At 44.3% G+C, this 25,605-nt stretch overlaps 1 protein-coding gene across 3 annotated transcripts in view; it reads left to right on the top strand.

Annotated features, from left to right (window-relative positions):
* The window catches only part of PTGFRN (prostaglandin F2 receptor inhibitor), an 85,290-nt gene that overhangs the window by 40,845 nt on the left and 18,840 nt on the right, over positions 1-25,605 (top strand). For 2 of the 3 annotated variants that reach the window (XM_083806066.1, XM_083806067.1), the window contains exons 2-6: positions 5,939-6,304; positions 7,111-7,530; positions 10,111-10,494; positions 14,888-15,313; positions 21,947-22,366. In XM_083806066.1, the coding sequence (XP_083662192.1) occupies positions 5,939-6,304; positions 7,111-7,530; positions 10,111-10,494; positions 14,888-15,313; positions 21,947-22,366 (2,016 nt within the window). The remainder of the gene's footprint in view (positions 1-5,938; positions 6,305-7,110; positions 7,531-10,110; positions 10,495-14,887; positions 15,314-21,946; positions 22,367-25,605) is intronic. The other variant, XM_083806068.1, reaches the window with a different exon arrangement.

The following is a 25,605-nucleotide window of genomic DNA, read 5'->3' as shown; positions in this document are numbered from 1 at the left end:
CAGCCGCCTGGGAAAGAACAATGTAAATGTCTCTCTCATGGACTCTTTCATTCGCTTTTCTCTGATAACTTCAGATGATGCACTGCACATCTTTCAAGCCACAAAAACCTACCAGTCCTTTTTTAGGTAGAGCATAGCAGACAGGGAGGTAGAGCAGTACCGTTGCTGTGCAAGGGACAGAGCACAGGCTGCTTCGAGTAATTCCAGGCTAGTATGGCGATTACCCCTTAGATGTAAGGGATCAGCTTTGGTCTCTTTTAAAGGAGCCCCTTGTGATTCAGGCTGCCTGGTTGTAAGGGACAGGTTGCTTCTGCTGATTAGGATGATCTAAATTTTGTAATTTTGAAGGAGTAGCAAGAGAGCAAGAGCCTACCGCTTTGTCTAGGGTAGGTCCCAACCCCTGTGCGTCTCTTTGCACTGGAAAGAAGAGTATGCTTTTGGCGCACGTTATGCAGGGATGGTAAGAGATCTCATTTACTTTTAAGACCAGTAAAGAAATTTCAATAATTAGCTGGATTTCTGGTACTATAAAAAATAAAAACCCTTTTATTCTCCTTAATCTCCTTCTGTCTTTTTCTCTTCTACATAGGCAACGTAGGATAGAAAATTGAATTGATTGCATTTAAAAAGGTGCGCGGGGAAATTCCAAAGCAACGTGCTGTTTGTGTTAATGTGCAACTTCTAGGAAAACAGTGTTATATATTTTAAAAAAATAATATATGTATGTAAAAGCATTGAAGGGTTTTCAGACATTGTAGACGTGCTTGTTAAAGCTCCTTTCTCTCTCCCCGATAGTCACATATGTCATTCTTGATGTGGAGAGCTGCCTGATAATTGAAGCTGGGAGGAGAGGCAGGGGGGGAAGACTGGAGATAAGGATTGTAATCTCTCCTGCTGATATGCTTTGGTTCTCCTTCCCTAGAAAAGAGCCTAGGACTGTGTGGCATGCTGCCTGTCTCTTTACCTGTCTGCTGGCTAGGAAAAGTTGCTCAGTGCCTCCGGGCGGGGGCCTGAACAGCTCTTTTCAGAACAGAGGAAGAGGATTTGTGTGGACATGTCTCTGCGGTAGGAAAAAAAAAAAAAAAAAGATGCAAAAATCAAATCCCTTTTTTCTTCCAAGTTGTAAAATGGCTTCATGTGTCACAAACACTGTAGTTGAGCAGGGTGCTACAAAATTGGGAGATCAGGCGTTTTGCTCCAAATTGGAGGCAGAGAGCACAGCTTTTCGTGGTGAGGAATCCACTGCACGTCCTCTGGCGTGGCACAGGAAGGGTTGTCCCTGCTCAACCCCCTCATTTGTACCGGGTTGCAGCAGAGTTGTGCCTGGATTGAAAATAAATGAAGGAGTTGAGAGAAGGAAAATCGTTACCACCGTTTGCAGAGTTGGGTGCTATATGTTTTCCTGTCATACACCGTTGTGAATTTGAAAGGGCTGCTGTAGTTCCTTCCCAGGCATGCTAACGTTTAGTTGGCAAATGAAACAACCTTTTGTTTGGAAAGCTCTTCTGAGATGCTTTGGGGATGAAAGGCATCAGCGAAGTTGTCATTACATCTCCCAGGGCTGCCTTGGGTGAGGAGCTGGGCTGCGTGTCCTTTCAGATGCAGAGTGCTCAGTCTGAGCCAATTTAGTGAGTCGTCAGCTCTCACTTTTTGGGCTTTAATTGACTTCCTACTGCATGTCACATTGCATTTTCCTTTGGAAGGCGGATGTAGAGAGTCGACCTCCTTCTCCGGGCTGCTAAGAGAACATGGTTTCGTATTAGATGGAGCAGTCTCATGCGGGCTGGGGGAAGCACCTCGTGTAAGAGAGTGCTGAAGCAGAAGTGTGTCCTTCACAATAACAATACCTTCTCAGCCTTGTGGGTGACTCGTCAGATTACTTCTCATCTTGTTCTTTCACAAATGATGCGTAGATACACAACCTGTGTGAAGATGAAGCTCCCAGGAGGCTTTCCTTATCTATGGTAATGTCCTTAATGTAAGAAGAAATCCTCACCAGCTACTTTCTTGAGGAGTTGCTGCTGGTTAAGAGTTTAAACAGACCACTTGTTATCTAGGTCCTTCTTGATTTTGCTGCCTTGTTTTCTTGGTTATCCTAAAAATGACAGGTTGCTATTTAATGTACTTGGATTGACTTCACAACCTATCTACTCAGTCATCTGCTTCCTGTGCGCTCTCCTTTGAAAATACTTCATGTCATGACAGCGATGAGATGGCGCATCTAAGTGACGGGGCAAATTAAACTAAGTACTTCATGCAACATCAGTGGGGAACAAACACTAGCTCAAAACTAACCCGGCTGTGTCTGGGATATCTTGCCTCTATATTGTTGACGTGGCAGTCCCCAGTTTATTATTCTACCTTAAGACATACTTTGCCTGTGTTTCTGGTGGAGTATTTTGTGCATTTCCGAGGGGGAATTCTCTAACCAAGCTCTTGGCAAACAGACATGAAAGCTCTGTGGTTGCCCTCCTACTTGGGTGTTTCTGGCCCAAAAGCACCAGTGTTGCCAGGTAGGCCTGTCAGCTGTCTAATGAGCCCAAGCAACGAGTCCCATGCTTTGTGTTTGTGTGCTGGCCTCCTTACAGTGACTCCATTACCTTTTGCTTTGAAAAGTAGTTCCTTGCAATTTCATCTAGTGCTTGGGGGCTCTATAAAAATATTTTTGCATATAAGCAGTTCATCTTCTACTCAGATTTGATGTCCAGCATTGCAGTTTATGATACAGAGCCAATTACCAAGTCCATACTAAGTACCCATCATTTTTTTCAGTATCATAGAGAGCACCATCATAAACTGCTTATGTTCTGTTGAGCTTTGTCACTAGCATGTTCACTGTTCTGTCCCGATCCATCTGTTTGTACAGTTAAATAGTATTCAAGTGAATTCATTAAGAACATGTCACCTTATATTAACATTAAAATATATTAGGTGTCATGAAAAATAAATGTTCCCAATAAATTCACTGAGTGCGAAGCTCTTCTGGATTGTGAGAGTTGAACTTGGATTGCTCTGGGAAGATGGAGGGAGGCGTGTGCGAGTCTAACACAGGGCATTGCAAGAACAAAATATTTGCAAAAGCTCCCGTTTTGTCTGCCAGAGCAAAATGGATCTTGCTGTTGCCAAGACTGGTGTCTGTGGCTTGGTGCCTTCTGCTGCAGTTACATGAGACGTTAATCCCTAATGCACAGCGAAGAACACAACACCTTGTTGAGCAGCTAGGGATATCCTTGCTGCTGACTGCTACGGGACAAAAAGCAGAACCCTGAATTCACGGGTTGCTAGACAGTGAGCCTCCTGGGTCACCTAGAATAGCAACTCACCCTCGAGTATCAGCCCTGTGCACTCTCTTCCCTACCTGTAGGCAGTTAGGGCACAGCAGATGCTCTGCAGTAAGTACACATCCTCTTACCTCGTGATGCTGTCTCTGTGCTCCTGCCTCATGGAAACCCTCCTCTCTTTTAGCAGTAACAAATGTTCTTGTTTGCAAAGCAGGAAATCATAAGAAAATGTTACAGGGTGTCCCTTTTCTCTCCTGCAGCTGTTCCACTGCCTGCCTTCCACCTTTGTGTAAAACCGAAATTGTTGCGTGCTTCTGGGACTGTTGTGAAGAGGATATAGGCAGTGCTTTGCAGCAGCAGGGTACCGACTCTGAACAGATTCACGGAGGAATCGCTATTCCCCTATCTCTTTCCTTTTGTCTGCCTTCTCTTACAAAGATGCTAATCACCACTACCTTCATTAAATGTCAGAGGGTCTTTAGCAACCTTGGAAGGAAGAGAAACAGAGCTGTCAGTGTTAATCTCAAGCACAAATGTGTAGCCCTTGCCACATCAGTGTGCCTTTGTCACCTCTGGATTGGATTAGTGCAGTACATGGTACGTGGGTCTACAGCTGAAGACACATGCAGAACAGTGTTGTCTGCTTGCTTTAGTGTCACAGGAGAGCATTTTCTAGAGAGAAGACAGCGTTTAAAAGTAATGCCCTCCGTCAGGATCCTGAGCTGACTTCTCACACTGGTCTGTTCAAAGCTGTTGTGGAAGTGAGGCAGTGCTTTAAAGCTTACCTGCTGACGTTCCTGCTTTCTGTAAGAGGCTAAATTGAAGGATTGAATGGGGCTGGAACTTAAGACGTGGTGAGAATATATTGGCTGGAGCCCCTCAGCTCTCTTTATTTTTTTTTTGTTGTTGGTTATTTTTCTGTATTCTGGATTTTAATATATGGTGCTTGTGTTTAGAGAGATCCCCTTAAACAAGGGGACAAGACATAGTTAGTCAAGGTTTTTCTCTCCTGCTCACAGGTGAAAGACTCAGAGAAGTTTGGCCTCCTTATTAGGACTAGTCAATCACTTGATCGGATACATTAGAACAGTCTTCTGCGAGAGGTGTAAGGGGGTAAGACACTTATTTTGATTGCTGACTGAGGTTAGTGTAATAAAATACTAATGGCAACAATAGAAAGTCATGGCAATCAGGAAACTGGGCTCTTAGGAACGAGCCCATGCACATGAACAGCCTGCAAGGCAAAGAGCGTGCTGGGGACTACATCTCCTTACCAGCTGCAGAGGTAAAGACAGCGTCAGTCCTTGGTTCAACTGGTGAATTAGAGCAGTTGTGAGTGGTTGGGCTTCATGCATACGTGGGTTGTTTGTTTAAATTTGACATTGCCTGAGTGATATGTTCTAGATCAACCCTTTGGTCCAACTGCTCCTGCTATAGTTATGGTGGTCTACTTGGTTTTTTGCAATATCTACCCTTTAGCATTTTGGCTTTTCTTGTTCTGCCATTCTCTTGCTCTGCCATTTTGCTGTGGATGTGGAGCTGTGGTATCCATGTCCACAGCAAAATATTGGTAAGCGTTTTGTTGTTCCTGTTTGGAGACTGAGCTTAGGTAGTAACTCTCTTTTGCTGAAAAAGTTTCTCTCGTTGGAACTATGAATCAAAGCAGTTTGCTCTTCTTGAAGTGAGAATCTGCCAAGATCCATGTGCAGATGCTGGGGTTGTTCTTTGAGCTACAGAGCCAAATCAACCAGAAAAGTCTCTTTCCATGTCTGCCAGGTCCTCTGGCTAGTTTAAGTGGTTCGTGCTTTTGCCTGGAGCATAACACGTTGCTGTGCCAGCCTTCAGCAGAGAACTGCTGTTGCTGTTCTGTCCTTCGAGATAGATGGTCCCAGAAAACAGTCTGAACACGGTTTTTCCATGCTCTGGAAGGAGCACGCTCTGCTCCTGCTCCCATGTTCTGGGACTTCCACTAAAGGCGAAGTGGGTGCTGGAGGCAGGTGTGGTTGCAGAAACCCATTCAAGCACTGTTTGTGGAAATCAGTAATTCCTTTAAAGTCACTTAGGAAAGCAGGGAAGCTCACCTGCGTTAGAGAAGCCAAGATCCTGCAGGGAAGAGGTGACTTCATTTCTGGAGAATGTCAACTTGCTATTCTTATGGCTGTCAAGCTGAAGGAGAGTTAGAATTTCCTTCTTTGAACCCTCTACTGATGTCAGCAGAAGACTTATAAAAATGCCTGATTAGATTATGCCATCACTGTAGTAATGAAAACCACTAATTAATGCTGTTTAAGTGTGTTGCACTTAGCCTCTGGTGGAAACGTGGCACTTGGAGGCTTACCACTTTGCCTCTGGTGGAAACTGTTAGCCACTGGACCTGTGGCTAAATAGTGTTCTCATTTTTTTTTTCCTCTTTAAATCTTTCTCTCCTCATCTCCGTGTTTCATTACCTAACACATTACTAAATAAGCAATGAACCAAAGATTGCCCATGCAGTTCCAATGAGATTAAACGTTAATGGGAAAGATTGCTCTTACTAGTTCTAGCTTTCTGCAGGGTGGGTGCCCAACCTTACTGTATTTCACATTTTTTTGTCAAAGGCTAACTTGGTGATTCCTTTGTTAACTGTCTGCTTTCTTTCTCCTTATTCCCCAACCTAGCTTTCTGCAGAGGACGCATTGTGAGGGTACCCAAAGGTCCTCTGATTCGAGTTGTGGGCACAGAGGTGGCGATCCCTTGCAGCGTTAGTGACTACGACGGACCCAGCGAGCAGAACTTTGATTGGGAGTTCGCCCGAGAGACTGACTTCGTGCGGATAGTGAGTACCTGGGATTCTACCTTCACCTCTGAGGAGTACCAAAAACGTGTGGGCCACGGGGATATCAAACTGAGACGGAGCAGCAACGATGCTGTGGAACTCGTGATTAAAAACATCCAGCCAACTGACCAAGGGAAATACAAATGCTCTACGCCCAGCACCGATGCCACCGTTCAGGGAAATTATGATGCTGAGGTCCAAGTGAAAGGTATTTCTGAAGAGTGAGGTGTGCTCTAAGTTTGTTTTTGATATTGATTACAGATGTACCCTTAATAACGTTGAATTTCTGTCGCTTATGAGCATTGTGATTTTTTTTCCTGTTTGATTCTACTAAAGCCAAAATTGGGAGGCATGATAGGAGCAAGGGCAAGCGAGGTGAAGAAGCAAAGGGGAGCTGTTACTCTAAACACCACTTTTGCTTTTTCTATCTAGGAAATATTTAAATAAATATGGGAAAACTAACCAGTGTGTTTTCCTAAGATGTCTGCAAATGCTTAATGTCACTAAGCCTCTGGGTAGAGGGGCTAACTTCAGGTAAAAACATAGCCTGTGTTCTCTCTTATTTAGACAGTGTCATTTAGAGATCTTTCTATGAAGGAAGTAGTCTTCCATTTCTTCTTTAGCATGTTGTTCCTGCAGTTATGTCCTAGCCTTGCTCTCTCATTTAGGGTTCTTCAATAATGATCTGGGAGACTGTTTTTTCTCTTTGTGTTGTCTCTTTTTCTCATGAAAATCAAGATGGTTCTGGATGGGAATAGTCTGAATGATATTACTTGGATGAGAAATTGAAGTGGGGGAGGGTAAATGAAGTTGAGTGCTTGCCTTGGCTTGTTTGAAGCGGGTGACGAATGAATTTTCAGTCGAGTTTCCTTGTTTCTGGAATGTATTTGTGTGGAAGAAGGAACGATTGGAGAGGTGGTAGTTTTAGTGCTTCATATCCAAACAGGTCATTGTGGGTGTTTTCTTCTTTCTTTGCTTTTATGATATTTGAGTATTTTGGTCTTTTTTTAATAGTGATTTCTGATGGCTTATTGGTGAGCGGTTCAAAAGCACGTTCTTCAACATCTCTGAAACTCTCTGAGGGTGACTCCTTCAAGCTGCGCTGCTCGGCAATCACCACCTCACCGGAGCACACTCACCTGCACGTGACTTGGCAGATCAAAAGTGGATTGTCTTGGCAGGACATCCTATCTTTGACTCATGAAGGCAAATTCCAGCCTGGCCCTGGCTATGAGGAGCGCTACCGTAATGGAGATATCCGCTTGGACACAGGAGTGAATGACACGTATCGACTGTCTGTGTCCCAGGCCTCGTCGGTGGATGCGGGCGTCTACAGGTGTCTCGTGAGCGAGTGGGTGAGAGGGGCAGATAGCTCATGGCAGAAGATTCAGGAGAAGAGCGTGGAGATAGCAAGTGTGTCGATCCAGCGGACTGGTGAGTGTTACTGCTGGGCTGGGGCCATAGCTCGTAGCTACAGCAATGCTGTTGTGCCCACGAGGCGATGCTTCTTGAGAGCAGAAATTGGATAAGCTGAACTAAATGAGGACACCTTTCCAGGAGAGCTTAGAGTGCTGTTTGGATAGCTGGCCTGTTTACATCTGAGTTACTAGCATATGCTTGGCATGAGTTTGCTAGCTTTTATTCTGGGGACAACGGGGATGATGGCATGGAAGGATTGACTGGAATCTCTTACGTGCCTAGACTGAGATTTTTATCTCATCCTTAGTTCACTTTGGACTTCCTCTGGTTACACTATTTCTTAAATAGTGTTGTGTTTAACCCTGAGCAACCTAAACCTGCCGTCTGTCCTGTCATTAACATAGGTTATCTGAGAGCACTAAACCACTGTGCTTCCCCTGTAAAAGTGGACTGTGATTCATGACAGATGTGAATGTTATGTATTAAAATGGCATAGAAAGATTGGGAGAAAAGAGAAAGGCAGTGATAATTTCAAAGGACAAATTATCCTCTGATTTCTATCACTACCACTGGATCACTGGGCTGATGGCTCCACTGTGTTGGCGGGCACTGTTAAATGCATCATTGCATGCTTGACTAAGGAGACAAAAATACACGTAGTGCTGTGCTGAGGATATCCAGATATCCCTTTCTATGTGGGTTTCAGGAGTAGATGCACTAAGCGCTTAATTGCATTAGCATTACCACTGCTAGTTGGAGGGGGGAAAGCAGGGGGTGATGCTTCTTGTGACTCAATAGGTGGCAAAACAGGCAATGATGGTCTCAGAAATATGAGATTATGACAGTATTTTTTCAAAGTGTTCAGACAATAAGGGTATCTTTTCATTTTTGTAATCTTGTAATTGTTATAGGGAAAAGTCAGAACTGCTGGGTTTTGGCTAGCTCCCTTGGATGTAGTTTTAGTATCCTGGTGGTGTTTAGCCTGTGAAATTTGACAGGATCAATCTGCCCCTTTTTCAGGGTGTCTGTTACACAGTAAAGCTTGCAGGTACTCTCTGCTGAGACAGGGGTTGCTAATTAAGAGATGTAGCTCTTTGTTTTGTTGCACTTGTGGAGAATTTGGCTTAAGTAGGTGGGCTGAAAAACAGGATGAGGATGGCCAGGACCAGTAGCAGTGCCTAATGGGGCAGTTTTTTAATGTTCCCTCTGTATGTGTGTCTTTTTTTTCCCTGTTTGGTTTGTATTTTTTCTTTGGCCTTCATTTTCAGCTCAGTCATTGGCAGCACTGGCACTTTGTCAGGGGCAAGAAAGCTTTCTAGCCTCCCCCTCCCTTCTTACCTGCTGTAAACTGTAGGGTTGAATTTGTAGAAATAAAATAAAAATAATAACAGAAATTACTATCTAATGTAAAAAAATAAAGTCATGCACAAAGCTACTTGTGTAACTACTTGCATAAGTAGCACAGGTTACTTGTAACAACAGAAAAAGCAGTTATAGTCTTCTTTCTACTTTGGTGTCCTTAAATCATGAACTCTTTGGGCCTGACTTTTTTCCTGTATGTCTTTTTTAATAGCGCCTTGCACAACAGGCATATAATCCTAAGTGAGGCCTTCAGGCACTTCTGCAACCAAAAAAGGAGCCTTGAGAAGGCACATACGAGTAAACTCTCTTAGAGTCCCTCTCCGTGATTATCCTGCCAGGTTCTGAATGCCTGTCACTGGTGCATGAAGACAGAGGTGCTCCTTGGAGAAACACTGCTCTTAACTTTTCAGAGGGCTCTTAATTTGTATTCTGGCATTGGTCTGTTAAATTAACTAGGCTTTCCTACTGTTTCCAGTCCCAGTGGGGCATTCATCAGATAGGGGACTTGGCTTTGCCTCTCAAGAGAGGCTTGCTGGCCTCTGTTCAGTCTGTTCTGTGCTATCAAGTGGTGAGCAGTGAGATGAGTACTGCTGTGGTTTTATTGGCAATAGTTGCGGCCACTCAGAAAAACAGTGTGGCATTTCTATACTGTCTCTAGTTCCTGGTGGTAGTCCTAGAAAGCTTTTACAGATGGATATGTATTAGGTACTAGAACATGGTTTTACATAGAAATCATTGATCTGCTCTTAGCTGCCTGTTTAAGGCGGGACTTGTGGAACTACTGAGAAGAGCTACTACAGTTCTGGTGTAGTTTCTAGTGGTTTCAGTGGACATTTTCCATTCTGAGGGAGAGTCCCAAATACCTTGACGTTCCTGTGAGAATAAGAATCCTTCATGTTTTCCTGCTGTGTGAGGGTGGTGTACGGTCTGTGATTAGAATAAAGCCTTCACAGACCAGTTGCTGTTGAGGCATAGAAACCTTGTTCTTTCTCACTTCTTTCTCCCACCTTTATCAAAGATCCCTTGCTTGCTTGATAATGTGTGCTTGTCTTATAATAGATGATGCAGCACAATAGCCTATGGGTGCTTGAAAGTGGGGCTACTGAGCTACTTGAGAAAATTCTGTAATAGAATGTGAAGGTCTGCATAACTTACAGTGAGTGGACTCTTTAAAATAATAATAAAAGCAATGTTTTATTTTTTTTTTTGAATTTTTCTCTCTTCATTTCCAAGTTCTAGATGTGCTCATCTCAACAAGCAATCTGTCCGTGACTGAAAGGGACTCCCTGGACCTTACCTGCAACATCACAACGGACAGGAGTGGTATTTTCCAAGCCGAGGTGACGTGGTATTTCTCTGGGTCACCTGATGACACCTTGTCAGATGCTCAGGTTTTGTTGAGCATGGACCATGACTCTGTTGTCAGTGATTCAACTCTTATCAGCCTGAGCCATGTCGATAGGAATTCCTATCGCCTCTTGGTGCGTGATGTGGGTGTGGAAGACTCTGGGTACTACTTCTGCCAAGCAGCTGTCTGGGTGCCACTGCACAATGGGAGCTGGCATAAAGTGGTGGAGAGGACATCTGCGCCAGTCAGTGTGGTGGTGACAGCATTAGGTGAGTGATTCTGCTTGCAAACGTCATGGATATTGTACCACACATTTCTTATTCCTATCAGAAAAGGGAAAGGACCTTGCAGGATCTAATCTCTTACACATTTGCATCCATCATCTCTCTCTGGGCTTGTATGTTATAGTATTTTAGGATGTCACTGAACTGTCTGTAACTGGGAAACAGAACTTAAAAGTCCGCCTTGTTTTCCAGGGGCTGAAGCTGCGTCAGTATCATATTGTCCCGTTTCATTTCCCGTGTACTGTCAGCAGGGCTTTGATACTGCAGCAGGTGTTCTTTCTGAGCTCCAAACAGTGATACCATGTGGTTCCCATCATTTTTGAATCATTTGCCATACAATTATTTATGATACAAACTTCATAATGAACTGTAATAGCTTTCAAATTGTTTTCTTTTTTGTTTTAATCACTAGAGACAGACCACATCCTACTGATAGATTTAGGATGGGATAGGATTTTATGCTGCTTTATTCTCTTCCCTCAACAGACAAGTCTATTTTAGGAGACCGCACTATTGAATCGTGTGACTGAACAAGAGAGACCTGGCTAAGAGCTTAACTAGAAGTGTTGTTTAGCACAGTAACCACTAAAGCAGATCTTGCTGCAGTATTTAATATCCCACTCTGGTGCATTTTTGATCATTCAGTTCTAGACATGAGTGGGTTTTTGTCCTTTTGGACACACAAAGGATTATTTGTGCACCTGAACGTATGGGTTCCTTAAGTTACTGCAACATTTCTGCAGCAAGTTTTTTTAAGTTACTAGTGGGAAAAAAAGATCTACTTAAACAGCAGTTTGATGATCTCTTTATTCTCTCCTTCTTTCATTCCCCAGCTGTTCATAGTTATTTTCCCTTTTATTTCCCTTCTTATAGCTCTAATACTATCAATATTCTTTTTTTTTTTTTTTTTTGCAAGGGGGCTGTGGTTAGGAGGAGCTGTGTTTAGCAGTTGTTCATTCTAAACAGAACAGAAGCTGCAGAAGCTGGAGCGGAGGTCAGAGGTTCAACAGGCTTGTCTGATCTACCTGGCCTACAAGAGCTGGCTGACAATATCTTTCCCTACACCCCCGCCCTGAGAAAAATGTGTTTTGGAGATCGACTGGGTCATATACATGCTGAGGACTGTGAATATTTTACTTTGCATTATCCTTTCTGAACATTAAGCTTTGGCCATCTCTCTTTATGCAAATATGCTCAGAAGCAAAGTTGCTTGGGAGAGATGCTAAGAATGAAACTCCAGCAAAACTTCTAAAAAGCCTGGCTTTTTAGGGGTACGTCAGCCTACCTATCTTATCTCCTAGTTATATCACGAGAAAAGAGTAACTTCAATTTAGAAGCAATGTAATTCAGGATGGTGATGCAGGATGCTGTAGGTAAGGCACTTCCACCTTTTTCCTGCTAAAATTCACAAAGACTTGCTCGTGTTGGAAGCATGAACGAACCTAGATGTGAACTGGAGAGGAACTGGCAGAGCTGTCGTACTTGATGTTTGTTCCCAGCTTTTGTTGGATGCAAGCATCTGTGCCTAAACATTCTCCATGTACTCATTTGGAGCCTCCTGTAATCAGTCTGATGGTACCGCCCAGTTATAAAGGCAGAGCTCCTCCAACATAAAAGGATAGAATGGGCTCAGCGTATAGAGAGTCTGTTTTTCAGAAATAAATAGCTGTACCACAAGGTTAAATTCCAGTGATAAACATTGTAATTTTGCAATTTGGCATTGTACAGAGCAGTTGAGCTGTGGCTCTTTCTTGCATACACTAACGTGTGCTAGAGGTAAGTGCACAAGCGATAAGTCTTCATTTCCATTCTTCAGCCATTTGAATCACACATTCAGCTTCTGAGAGCTCCCCCCTTTTCCTGCGTGCATGCGTGTGCACACATGCTCATGCACGCAGAGGTGCACCATGTGCTCACATATTCTGCTACAGGCACCAGCAACGTAAAACTATTCCTTGCTTTTTCCACTCCAATCGGGTGTTATCTGGGTAAAGGAAAGAATAAAATCTACTCCTCGGCAGACGCTTGGTTGCTAAGGACAAAGGAAAGTAGAATAATTTTTCAGCATTTGAGGTTTTCAGCTGCATCCAGAATTTACCAACTCCTCCTCCTTAATGGAAGTTAAGAGCTGCTGGGGTATTAAGTCATTGAACTGTCAGTGAGGCTGTTCTTTGACAGCTGACAGAGTGGAGGAATGAGGTTTATCCAGTCAGCCTTTTATTCTTTCTAAATCCTCTGTCTGAATGTCTGTCAGGGTGAAGCGCCTATCTGGAGTGGTGCTGTCAAAGCCAAGGCTCTCTTCTTAGTGGTCCTTTCCCTCCCCACAAATAAAACATCCTGAAGTGATTATTGAAGGACTTGACTTTCTTGCAGCTTTTTCCTTTCTGTGTTCCTATCCTGAGAAGAGTTTCCGCTTTTTTAGTATTTGTTGCTGTGAAAATATTAATTGGTCTTGACTGTCTTCTTTTTTGGTGATAAAGATGAGTCAAGGGGGAATAAGAAAACTGCAGAGTGTGTGCAATATATCATGAGGCCATGGAGAAGACTGGTCTTTTGGGAATGAGACAGGAAGGGTAGAGTAGCTGTAGGATCTGTGGGGATTTACTTGCACCAAAAATGGGTTTTGGCCACCATTACTAATCTATGACTTGGTTGCAGCAGAGGAATTGAGTGAATTTTTATTTCGTATTACTCATACCGAGTGTCTGCAAAAATCTATGCTTATGTTCACTATGTAGTGCATAGTGATCTAGTGTACAGTAAATTTCAGCAGGCATCATAATAAACACAAAGTAGGTTAACAGTCAAAGATGCATATATCAGGAAAGCTTCGCAGAATAAAGGAGTACAACGCTATACAGCTGCACGGTACTGCTGCCAATAGTAGGTACTTTGGACTTAGGTGAGCGATACCTTTAAGTTTGTGTGTTACCTAGCACTGCAAAAACTCAGTGATTTAGATACTCTAGCATCTGGTCTGTTTGTATGCCCTTGTCCTTGCTAGATGCAAGGACACTGCATGCCTGCATGCAGAACGCTTAATGGTGAGAGATCCTTTCTTCAAGCTGGCGTGGCAGCGGCCAGGTTGCTTGAATAGAATCGTTTCCATCATTTGCATCCAAAGTCCAAAAGTGCATGTGCACACACATTAGCGCAGCAGCTCTATTAAGATGTTTTATTATCTTGGCTCACTGGTGAGCTAAGTCTAAGTTTTAGCCTTGGATTGCCTTCTCTGTCCCAATTATAGCTTCAGTTAATTGTTTTTGGGAGGGCAAAAAGCCAAATACAACATAAAGCAAGAAATAAATATAGAGCACTGAATACGCTTATAATATAAAATCCATGTGATGAGTATTGGCTGAACAGTTGGAAGGCTAGTCTTTTTTCTGAATAATAGTAGGCAGCAAGAGAGAAAAATATTCTAATGCTAGTAAATAAACATGTATCTCCTTTGTGGTAAGAGGTCTTTGCTGTAATCTTTTTCCTTTACTATCTCCATAGTCCAAGAGAAAATAGTCATGTGGCTGCCTTATCTCTTTTAGGCTTTGGACAGCAAGCTATTTTAGATTTAAATACAGCAGCCCCAATCTTAACCCGTGCATTTCAAGCGATCCTTTTCAAGCTTCAGGGTTTCTAGCCTTGTAGCTGTACAGCATGTACTTCTCTGTTCTGTGGAGCTCTTCTGATATACACATCGTTGGCTTAACCTACTTGTTATTTATTATGATGCCTGCTGAACTTTACTGCACGCTGCTGTTTGTGCTGCCTGTGGCCAGTGGCACTGATGCCCCCTGATTTGGGTGGATGAGTGGGTGAGATGTTTGTGTTTTGTTCTTGTTTAACGTTCATTGCGTGCTGCAGAGAGATGATGGGATGATAAGTGCAGAGAAGGCGGCATATCAGGAGGGGACGTGCTCTTATCCTGCAGAGAAAATGGGGAAGTGGGGTGGCTCTGGCCAGTCCAAAGCCAGAGAGTAACTGGTCTTCCGGCTGCTGGAGGCCTTCAGACAGGTGCAAAAGTGACTGGATGTCTGAAACAACTGTGGGTTCTTGGGGCCAGGCCTAAAGAAGGGAATGATTTTGCTCAATAAGATCACTTGGTGCTGATTTTTCTGAAATGGTCTCAGCAGACACACAAGTCCTGTTTGGAAATTCAGGCCTAGGGTGGCTCACTTCAGACCAGTACGAGTCTGAGAGCTAGAGTCCAAGTTCCCAATCGCCAGCTCTTGTAAGAAAAATAGATGTTCTGGCACTTGGCTTTTGGATCATGTGCTTTCACAGACTGGATGTTAGCAGTATCTTATATGTTAAGCTCTGCCACTTGCTTCCTTCTGCTTGTATCTTCTCACTTCTTTATTCTGGGTTTTCTCTCCCGCAGAGCCAGATTATGAGGTGTTTCTAAATGCATCTAAAACACCCAAGTTTTCAGATGACCCCACCGAGCTGGAGTGCAGGATCACAAATGCCCAGGACACCGAAGCAAACATCCGCTTCACAGTTTCATGGTACTACAAGGAGCACCTGCTTGGTGATGATGTTGCGACAGAGGAACTGCTGGCCACCATGGATGCAGACTGGACTCTACTTCTTGGGGACAGGAGCAGAGAGCGGACTCAGAACGGGGAAATAATCTTCTCTAAAAAGGCTGCTGACACCTTCAGTTTACGGATCCAGTGGACTTCAGAAAGTGACAGAGGGGATTACTTCTGTGTCATCTCTGCATGGAGTAGACACCGCAACAACAGCTGGGTAAAAAGCAAAGACGTGACTTCTGCACCTGTCAGCATTTTATGGGCTACACAAGGTAGGAACCTTGCACCTTTTCACTGGAAGACCTAGAAAGCTAAGATAGTTTTCTCTTGAGTAGGTCCATCAGGCAGAAGGCCTACAAAGGGGTTTTGGAAATGTGGCTCTGTGTTATGAAGAGGAAAAAACTCTTACTTTGTGTAAAGGCCTATATTTTTGGAGGTAAATAACTACTAAACAGCACTGACCGGTTTTGTGCAACAGTTTGGAGAGGAAGTGCAAAACAGATCCATCGCTCAAACTGTGCTGAGACTTAGAGGAACCAGGCTGTCATTGTGACTGGGTGGTATCCAGCAGTAATGCTGCTCCCTTTCATGACCCAGAGTATTTCAGTCTCTCTAGGATGCATCTTGATGCTAGCAACAAGGCTGTCTTGGGGTGAAAGAAGGGATGTCACTCACTTTAAGTCTTCTCTGGCTGTCAGTTTGATAGCATTTTTTTTTGCTTGTTTTTTTTTTGTTTGTTTGTTTTCACCCTATACCAACTTATATTTACAAGTATGTGTTTAGAGGGCACTTCTGAGTAAGTTCGTGGGCATAGTAGTACCAGAGCATCAAAAAAAAACAAAACAAAACAGCATGTGACAGAGCAAAATCATTCAGTGCTTTGCTTCAACCTAGGCCTCTTTTAGACAGAAGTGAACCGCCCTCTGGTCAGTATTTAAACTGTCTTTGGAAGCGTTTCTTAGGAGGTAAAAAAAGGTACCTGAATCACTTATATGCTGGTATAAAGTGGGTGCATGTAGCCTGAATGTCCTGTGGAGTGATACCCTTTTGTTGTACATATGAAGTCGTGCAAGAGGAGACTGAATGGGATAGCCTAGGATGTAACATCTTTGTCGAAAAAAAAAATAAATTGATTAGCTAAGCTGCCTTTGCACCTCATAGATTTGTTGAGCAGTCTAGCTCAGGCAGTCGTAGTCCGATGACTGTATTTCAAAGAGCTAGTTTGAAATGAGTTTAAAGCTGTTTAGGCATTATCTTTAAATGAACTGGAGAACTTCTGCTGTGATTCTGTTGCAGATTAGACAGAAAATGGCAGGCTGCTTGCTTAGTCCTTTCTTCACCCCCAGACCAAGTTTGGTCCACAGAAAGGGTGTTTTCTTTTTTGTTACGAGCTGGCTTCTCTAGCAGGAATGAGATCTCTCAATAATGGCGAATGCTGGTCACAATTAGTTCAGTTATGCCATAACTGAGTGAGTGTGTGTGTGTGTGTGCATGCACACGTAATGGATCATCGCCTTCAGAGCAGCTAGAGAAACCAGCTGGAGTTGAAAAGTCTCAGCCTGTGTTGACATTTCTGGGGGAAAACAAACCGTGACAGGTGTGAACGTTCCCTTGTTTCTGGTTTTGTTCCAAAAACTCTGCTAATTTTGCCACACAAATGTAAATGTTACAGTCCCCATGCTGAAAAGTACGTCTGTTGGCAAAACTCAGAGCTGGGGTATTTACGACGTGAAAGCAAACTCTCCTACAAACATTCTTCTCCTGAAACAAAACACATATGTATGTATGGAGGGGGAAATATTTAAGCTTGATTTCCCCCTTCTTCCCTTCCACTCCCTGCCATGCTCTTCCAGCAATCTGGCCCCAGATGCCATTCCCTGCACGCCCTGGTCCTGGCCGTAGCTGGTTCCTGTGGGCTCCAGACGGGGCTGTGAGCCTGGTGGTGCAGCCACCAACTATGAAAGAGTTAATGTGCTGCTGCCTCTGCTCTCTGACTGTTGTTTTGACAAGTATCTCTGGTGATTTGAGTCCCGAATTGCTCCCAATGCTTATAAAAGCAAGCAGCCAGGCCCCCACGTGTTTGCCTAAGGAGAGAACCAAAATTTGCCTCTTCCTTGGATAGCTTGTGCCTACGTATAGGCTTTTCTTCCAACTATTTCACTATTTGCATTGTCTGTGTTAACTTTAGAGCAGTGCTGGGGGTGGGGAGGACTTCAGAGAGATCTGACTTTGGAAAAGCTCATCCTGAGTCTCTGAGAAAGGAGAAATGATCTTGGTGCATCCGTGGGGCAGTCAGTACAGAGGGGTGTTGAGGATAACAGGCTTTTGCTTGAAATGTAAACATCACGTGAGGACGTCAAAGCCCTTTTTCCTTGTGTTTTATAATAAATTGTATGCTTGCCCATTTTCACTTGAGGCCTTTTATCCTTTTTTTCTGGTCTATCCGTTGGGACTAATAAAGCTCATGTGTCTTTCTGCTTATTCAGCTTTACAAGTGCAGCCGACTGCACATCACCATTGCTTTTGACATGGTTTGCCTGATTTCTGTTTCTTTGCCTTTTTCTTTTTTCACCCACTGCCCCCCACCAATGGCGACAAAACATCTTCATCTCAAAAATGAAAAGCATTGAATGTATTTTTGTATTCAGGTAATTTACTTCTTGGAATCTGTACTTTATAAAGGGGTAAAGGAAGGGAAGGAAACTTTCTTGCCTGGTTCTGTAGGTGATTTTTGAACACAGAAGTTTGATAGTTAGAAAAGATTATTTATCAGTTGGAGTGTGAGTACTACCTACGTTTAAAACAAAGCTGCTGTTAGCAGTGTAATGCAGAGTTGGTGCTTGTTTCCTAAATCAGTGTTGTCAGCTTTAGATCTGCATGAAAGCCTTAGCAAAAGAGAGCATTATCTTTTAATTGAAACTGCGTATCCCAAAGATACTATTATTTGGGGTTTTGTTAATACTTCTGTCTTTAATTTGCGAAGTAATTGTATTTAACAGAATGTTACTGGTCCTAAACGTTTGCTCAGGACCTGCCATTAAATTTAATGGGGAGCAAGGGCATCTTCATCTTGCAGAAAGTCCTGCGAACAGGGAGCAGGTGATATTTCTTCTACCCACTTGTCTTTGCAATTGCCGGTGTGTAACACACTGCACAGTGCAGACACGCAGTTTCTTTTGAGCAGAGAAATCCCCAACCCTATGGCACCACTCCGTCACGCCTACGTGCCAATTTGGGCCTGAGAACAAGCAAGTGCGTTAAGGTAGGCGCTCCTGCCAGGAGCCCCTGGGCTCCTCTTCCCCTGGCTGCACGAGGATCAAGTGGTTGTACTCATTGCTTAGGAGCTGAGCAGGGCAGTAAAGGTGACATCGGTGTGTGTGTGTACAGCAGTTGCCTCGTGTATACGTGTATCAGACCATGGTGTAGGCCGCAGCGTGCTGGCTGTGTTTTCAGAGCTCGTAGTACCTGAGCTGCTGGGCCAGCAATTGTACCGCGGGGTGCTGTATAGCCTCCTCCTCCTGTGAAGGCAAAACTGTCATTGCCTTAATGTCTGCTGCATTTCCTCTTCTTCCAATCTTGTTCAGTGCACTGGGGGATGAAGAAGCCATTACGAATATTGGGATGGTGTTACTTGGCGCTGCTGGTGAGGCTCTGAGATGAGTTAGTCATGGCTGCTGTGCTTCTTTTCAGACGGGAATCAGTGGAGTACAGGGAACACACACGTTTGTCTTTTCCTAAGGTCTCCTTGCCCTTTAGCTGCTAGGCTTCTCTAGCAATTGGACTGACAGATTAGGTGAAAACAGTTTTCAGTCATTTCCCAGGAAGCATCCTTGAAGCTGAGCACACACTTTGTCGTAGGGAGCAGCAAGAGAATTAGTGTGGGTTATCCACTTGGAGTGGCCAGGGATGGAAGGCAGCACCACGTGCTGCCAAGCTCCAAAGTACAGTTTACTACTCAAATTTTATCTGAATCATTTGGCTACAGTTTTTTTCTCTGCTAGCCCTCTGTCTTGTAATAGGGGTGTGTAACTGGCTATAAGCTTTGGGTATGTTTTTTTTAGGATCTCTTCCTCTACTGTTTTCCAACAAATCCTGCAGATTGCAGCCTCCTATGTGCGATGGACAGGGGTGTGTTTTGTCCTGCTTTTCTTACGTAGAGGTTTTGAGAAAAAGGTGAGACTCTGCCTGCACAGGAAGGTGAGACTCTTGCCTGTGTGTGTGTGTGGCTGCATGTAGGGGCAAGCATACACAGTAGTGGTCAAGACACAGACATTACTTTGTTGTCAATTCTCAGAAGATTAGAAAAGAGGTATCAGGCTGTAGTTCTTGGAAAGATGATGTTCTTTGACCTCTCTGGCCTATATTTTGCTTTCTAGCAAACAACAAACACTTCAGAACCGGTGGGTGCTGTTTTTCGTGTCCCCTTTGTCGTTCTGGTTTGCATTTCTTATGTTCTCACATAAGAGAATGTGCCTCTGCCTTCTGTGGTATTCATCCAACCTAAGGATGAAGGGGCTTTGGGGTTTTTATAAAGGTAGAAAAATCCTGTGCAAGGACTTCTAGAAGAATGTCTCCCAGTTCTTTGTTCAGCATCCTAACTTCTAACCCTTTTGAATTCAACCGCTGTTCTCCAGCTGCACTGCAGGTCTTCAGATGTTCTCTTCCACAAACTCTACAGATGGTGTTTCTGTTGCTTTTTCATGCTACCATTACTTCTTTCTTTAACAAAAATAATTGGTCAAAGCAGCATTTTCTGTTCTCTCAAATAGGAAGCCAAGAAAGGACACCTGGGGACAAAGCCTGGTCTGTCCTTGCTGGGGACAAGACACAATCCCCTATGTAATTCTTCCTGACCTGTGTCTCAGAGAATAGTTGAAGTATGGCATTTGCGGCCCAGATGGTAGGGAGGGTTGCAGCTTCTCAGCTACATCTGTACTGCTCTTGTCACATGAAGGTATTTTCCTTATGTACATGTATGAGAGACCAAGTGCAAGATTTCTTTTTCAGTGTCCAGAGCTTGGCTCTCTGACATGGAGATCAGAAGTACAATGAACATTTGCATCAGGAAGATTTTTGCCCAGGGCCTTCTCACAAGGTCTAGTGAGCAGCCGTAAGGGGCAGAGAAGTATGGTTAGCTGTTTGTGCCTCTGCTTTTGGGGCAAAAGCATGATTGTAGGCTGTATTCCTAAAATATGAGGCAAGTTGATTTGTGCTGGGCTCCTAAACGCTGCCATCTTATAAAGAGGGTGTTATCAGAGTCTCAGGGACACAGAATGAGAAAAACAGATCTGAAGCCTAGAATCAGATGCAAAATGAGTTCTCACCCAGGGGAGCAGAGGATGCCTGCACACGGAACTTCAATTGTGATTGTACCCTCAGTGCTTAAATGTGCAACTTGTACATTCCCACTTGCCTAGTGGGTGGAAGTACAAGGGGGGCTGGTGTGGAGTATCAAATAATTCTGTGCTCAGCTAGACCACTTGATGCTGCTCCTGCTGTTTCTTTATATAGCTTTGGACTGTGATCTGCTTTATACAGTACCGATTTAAAGTTGTCATACCGGGTTTCTCATCTTGCGGGCCGTGTTTACTCATTGTGAAAACTGCTGCTTGAAGGCAAAACACTGCAAAATGTAATCTTGACAAGTATCTCATTGCCCTTATGGGGAGGGCATAAATATTACTTCATTTAGTTCACTTTGGGGAAAGCATTGCAATCTTACCACCGCTTATTTTCCTTATCCTGAGAAGTTTCACCTTGCATAAAGGTGATGTGTGGAGATTTTGTTTGATGTGTCTGGACCCATTTTTCATAAGGAGGGGAAAGGAGAATATGCTGTAGTGAAGTCCAGAAAACTGGATTGGCCAAATTCTTGCAACATTGCTACTATGGGAAGTTGCTGTAAATTGTGTGCTCAGCCCCAGCCCTTCTTTCCTAAGGAAGAACCTGGGTGTGCAGGATGTCTCTTCATCACAATGCCAGGAAAGTAGCAACTCCCTTTTATTCAGATATGATTTCAGGCATTCCTCATTTTCTCAGTTTCTCACTGTGAGCTTTTTTTTTTTTTTGTCTTGAGGCACTGCTCCTAGATGTATAATTTTCCCAAACCCTATAATTAAGGGATTCCTGGGATTGAGGAACCCGCAGACTTGGAGGATGCTGAATAAAAGGAATGAAATCAAGTAGTAAGTGTTGGCATTCTTGATGCCAGACTGCTGGGGACACATCAAGGTCTCTGTTAGGCTTGTGATCAGGTGAATGCATTAGAAATGAGTGAAAAGAGCATTTGTGGAGGCAGATGTGTGCTGACCTCTTCAAGAGCAGTGTGTGTATGAGTGTACTGGGGGCGATGGTTTCTCATGTTAACGCCAACTTTCTTGTCATGCAATCTTGTCATGATTTGGGGAGTTCAGCTCAACATGTCTGGATTGCCGTTAGGGTGAACTTTTCAAGAGAAATAAAAAGCAGCTCTACTAAGTGCTGCAGATTCAGTCAGTGGCAGCTTTTGTCACTAGTCACAAGTACTTCGTCAGTGTCCCTGTACTCTGTTGCTGATGGGGCTTTTCCAGATCCGGCACAAAACGGGGGCTCCAAGTCTCATCTGGCTACTATCTATACTCTTAAATAAAAATGTCCTGGAGGTTATGTCATCCCATGTCCTGTGTATTGCATCATCTGTTCAGTGTTTGGGGTTTGTTTGAATCCTTGCATCTTGACCCAAGCTGTTGTGTGCTGTTAAGTAGCATTCTGGGATGTCCGTATGTGTTTAGATAAATATGCTGGGATTTGTCTCTGCAAAAAAAGCATTTTGGTTATTAGTAACCTTCCAGATGAACAAGTGCTGCAGAAATAGCTGCACTATTTATTAACCCCCCTCCTTGTTACTTGTTTCCTTCCCTCTTCAGATTACACGCTGACAGTGGAGGCAGTGAAACTGAAGCCATTCTTTGTGGCAGGCCACACCTTTGAGATGACATGCAAAGTGTCTTCGAAAAACATCAAGACGCCACGCTATTCTGTCCTCATTACAGCAGAGAAGCCACTGACAGATCAGTCGAATCCCAATGGAACCACTCGCATAATTTCCCTGAACCAGGATTCGGTGGTGCGGCTGGAAGACTGGACGGACCAGACTCGTGTGGATGGCGTGGTTCTGGAGAAGGTGCAGGAGAACGAGTTCCGCTACAGGATGTATCAGACCCAAATTTCTGATGCTGGGCTGTATCGCTGTGTGGTGACTGCCTGGTCTCTAGGTGGGGGCGGCATGTGGCGTGAAGCAGTGAACGGCTTGTCCAACCCTATCCAGATAGACTTCCAGACATCAGGTTGGTATAGAATTTGTGTGTGTGTGTGTCTAAGCCAGAAGGGGAGGGAGTTCTGTGACACTCTTCCAGTGGCTTCCCTGTCTCTGGGCAACACCTACTATTTTAGAAATTGAAAGGCTCTCCAGATGCTCTGATGGCTGAGAGCTTTGCTTATCTCCTTTGGTGGTACTTGCATCCTTTGTGCTACAAATTGTTTACAGAAAGACATTCAATAACCCAAACGTTACGATTATAACTAATTTTTCCTTTACTAATGCATGTCTTATGGTCCTGCAGACTCGGAGCTAGTTCTCAGTATGGAATAATTGCTGCCACATTTACCAGCTTCATTGCTAGGTTGCTGTTAGGTAACAACCGCTTTGGAAGAGTATTAATATAAACTGGATTTCTGTTCCAAAACAAACTTCATTAGCATAGCATTAAATTGCCTGAGCACACCTTCATGTTGATGTAATTGCAGAAAATGGTCAGGTCAAGGAAATGGCAATTTTTCAACAATCTCAGCAAGTGTATCCTGCTGCTGAAGACCTTTAAAGCCTCTTGTGGCTGATTTGCAAAGCTCCACGAGTTGGAGTGAATTTCAGTGCCCAGATGTGCATCCTGTTCCCCACATCCTTGCTGAAATCCTCACCTTTGTCTGTAACATACCCTGCCTGGCGGAGTTTTCCTAGAGAAGCGTGCCTGTCCTGGTGTACTGTTGGGGCAAGAGAAAGTGGGGCAGTGGTGGTTTGAATCGCCAGAGGTGCGTGTTAACGCTGACTTCCTATCATGGTGCGTGGGTGGGAACTGTTGCAGAGTTGTTTTTGTAATGGCGGTGCACTCATGAGTGAGAGTTTCATCTTGTGATTCGATAAACCAAGCTTGTGATGACTTGAACGCTTGTAAAGAGCTCTTGGCGTAGCCCAAGGGCGTGTCCTGTGTTGGAGCTCTCTGCTTAGCTGCTTATCTCAAACCTCCTGCACCCTCCCATTGCTGTTCACAAACACAGCTTGGGTGAAAGTCTCTCTTTGCATCCTTTATTCTTCATGAACTGAATTACTCTGCATATAACGTTGGGACTGAAGGGTTTTGGGAAGAGGTGGCTGTGACTAGGCTAGAGCAGCTTGACTTCTGGTTGTCTCTATAACTAAGGTAATCATTCTCCACCAGGTGATTTCTAAAACCTCAGCTTCTTTGTAGCCAGTGTGCAGGGAAAAGGACAAGGGCTGAGCATGGGGGCAGCTGTGCAATGAGGACTTCACTTTGTAAGAAGTTTTGAAGTGTATCATCCTGATACGAACCCTATTGAAGACACAGCCTGACCTAAGCTGGTCAAAGAGAGGATGGGGACTCAGCTCAGTGCCTGTTCAGTTCTAGGTCATCCCAGTTGGCTTTTCTAGTGTTATGCTAAGTTATTGTTCTGAAAATATCCTATTAGTTTGCATATGTTCCAAAAGGCTCTTGGAGTAACGCTGTCACAGCTGAGTATTGCTGTAGATTTGTCTTCTAGAAATATGGTTTTAATGGGCTGTAGCTTCAGCCTTGCTGCTCTTGTTATTTCAATCAGATGCAGTGGGAGAGCAAGTCTTGCAAAGGGCTGATGCAAGAAACCAGGAGGGATGAAATCTGGCCCAAACCTCCCCCTGCAAGTGCTGACGTGGGGGCTTTCCTGCACAAAAGTGGTGCTTGGTGACTCTGCCGACATTGCTTGCATTATGTCACTTTGAACTCCCATCCAGAAGTTTTGGCAAGAGGCTATTAATATCCATGGTTCGGAGGGAAACCTGTGAGCTATGCAAGGGAGGGAAGTGTGCATGTCACAGTCTTGACTTCTTTCTGCTGTCAGCTTCTACTCGCTCCCTCTTCGCCCAGCTAGGATTTCCGGCACGTGGGGTGAAGAAGGGGAGGCAGCCCGCAGCACTGCCCTGGGAATGTGTGAATTCCCGGAGCAGGGGGAGGGACGGTCCTGAAGCCCTGTCAGCCTTCCATGCTTTACAAGAGAATGAAGGCAGAAATGAGATCCCAGGCACAATTTGCTGGAGAGCTGCTTCCCAAAATAGTCTCGCCATGTAGCGAAATCTGGCTTAAAATACCTTTATTCAACTGATGGATGAACTTTGTGTCCTTCAGTAGTTGCTCAGATATCCATGCTGGACATTCATCTGTGGGCATGATGATGACACATGACGAGCACAGTCAGAACGGATGCTGGCAGGCTTGCTTCCCTAATTACATACCCTCCTTCCCCCAGATTTTCTGCTTTCTTTGGTGCAAACTCTGACCAGGTCAGGCAGCCAAAGGTAAGTGGCAAAGCCGTGGAGCAGCCATAAAAGCACAGCTCAGATATCGCACCCTTGTCTCGCATCCTGCGGTACAGGCAGCTGCCAAACTTGTTCTCCAAAAAGAGAAGCTGGTGCCAGATTCTCCTAAATGGGAACGGTGTAAGGCAGAACTGCTGAGGTTGCTAGATTTTCTGGGGAAAATGGGAGGTTCCCCAAAACTGGAGGGAAGAAGCTAACCGAGAGAGGGTCAGAGACAGCAAAGAGGGGCATGTAGCTCTGTGGGTAACTGCAAAAGCTGGAAGGCACCTCTCTGCTAAATCCCGAGTTAAATGGGGGTATGTGGTGAGTGGTTTATGAGCGTGTTTGTCCCCGATAGTGCAATTACCTTGCTAACAGTTTTCCTGACTTCAAGGGTCTCAAAGTGTAGCAGAGAAGCGCTTTAAGTGTGGCAGTGGAGGGGCAATGCTAATGCAGTGTAACTTCAAAACCAGAAGGCATTCCTGTCTCCTCCCGACTGCAAGGGCTTGGGCTGCCACAGCAGTTTCAGCTGGCACCATGCGGGGAATGAAGTGGGGAGGGGATCGATATGGAAGCAGCGTTTTCAGCAGAAGGAAGCCCTTAAAGGTTTTACATGAAGGTTTTAGTGGTAGGAGGAATTTCTTTCTCGGCTGTTTTTATTGATTCCTCTTCAGTAGGGGGCAGGGAGGCTTGCTTGGGTTGGAAATCCTTCCTTCCAGCTTGACTCCCTCCCAGATCTCTGAGTCGAGCAATGCTTCAAGGAAGGGTTTTGGTGTGCGTACGCGTCACGCAGCGTGATCTATCTGAGCAGCAGGAGGCCTGTAAGCATTTTATATGAGCTGGGGACTGCGCGCATGAAACTTCAGTGTTTCCTGCCACAATGGGCTTGAAATGTGGCAGTGCTCCGAAATGTTTTTCCATGAACATCTGTGGAAAATGTCTCGCTCGGATTCTTTCCAT

Source organism: Anser anser (genome assembly GCF_964211835.1).
Source record: "Anser anser genome assembly, chromosome: 1".
Taxonomy (NCBI): domain Eukaryota; kingdom Metazoa; phylum Chordata; class Aves; order Anseriformes; family Anatidae; genus Anser; species Anser anser.
This window is presented reverse-complemented; position numbering and strand designations above follow the sequence as displayed.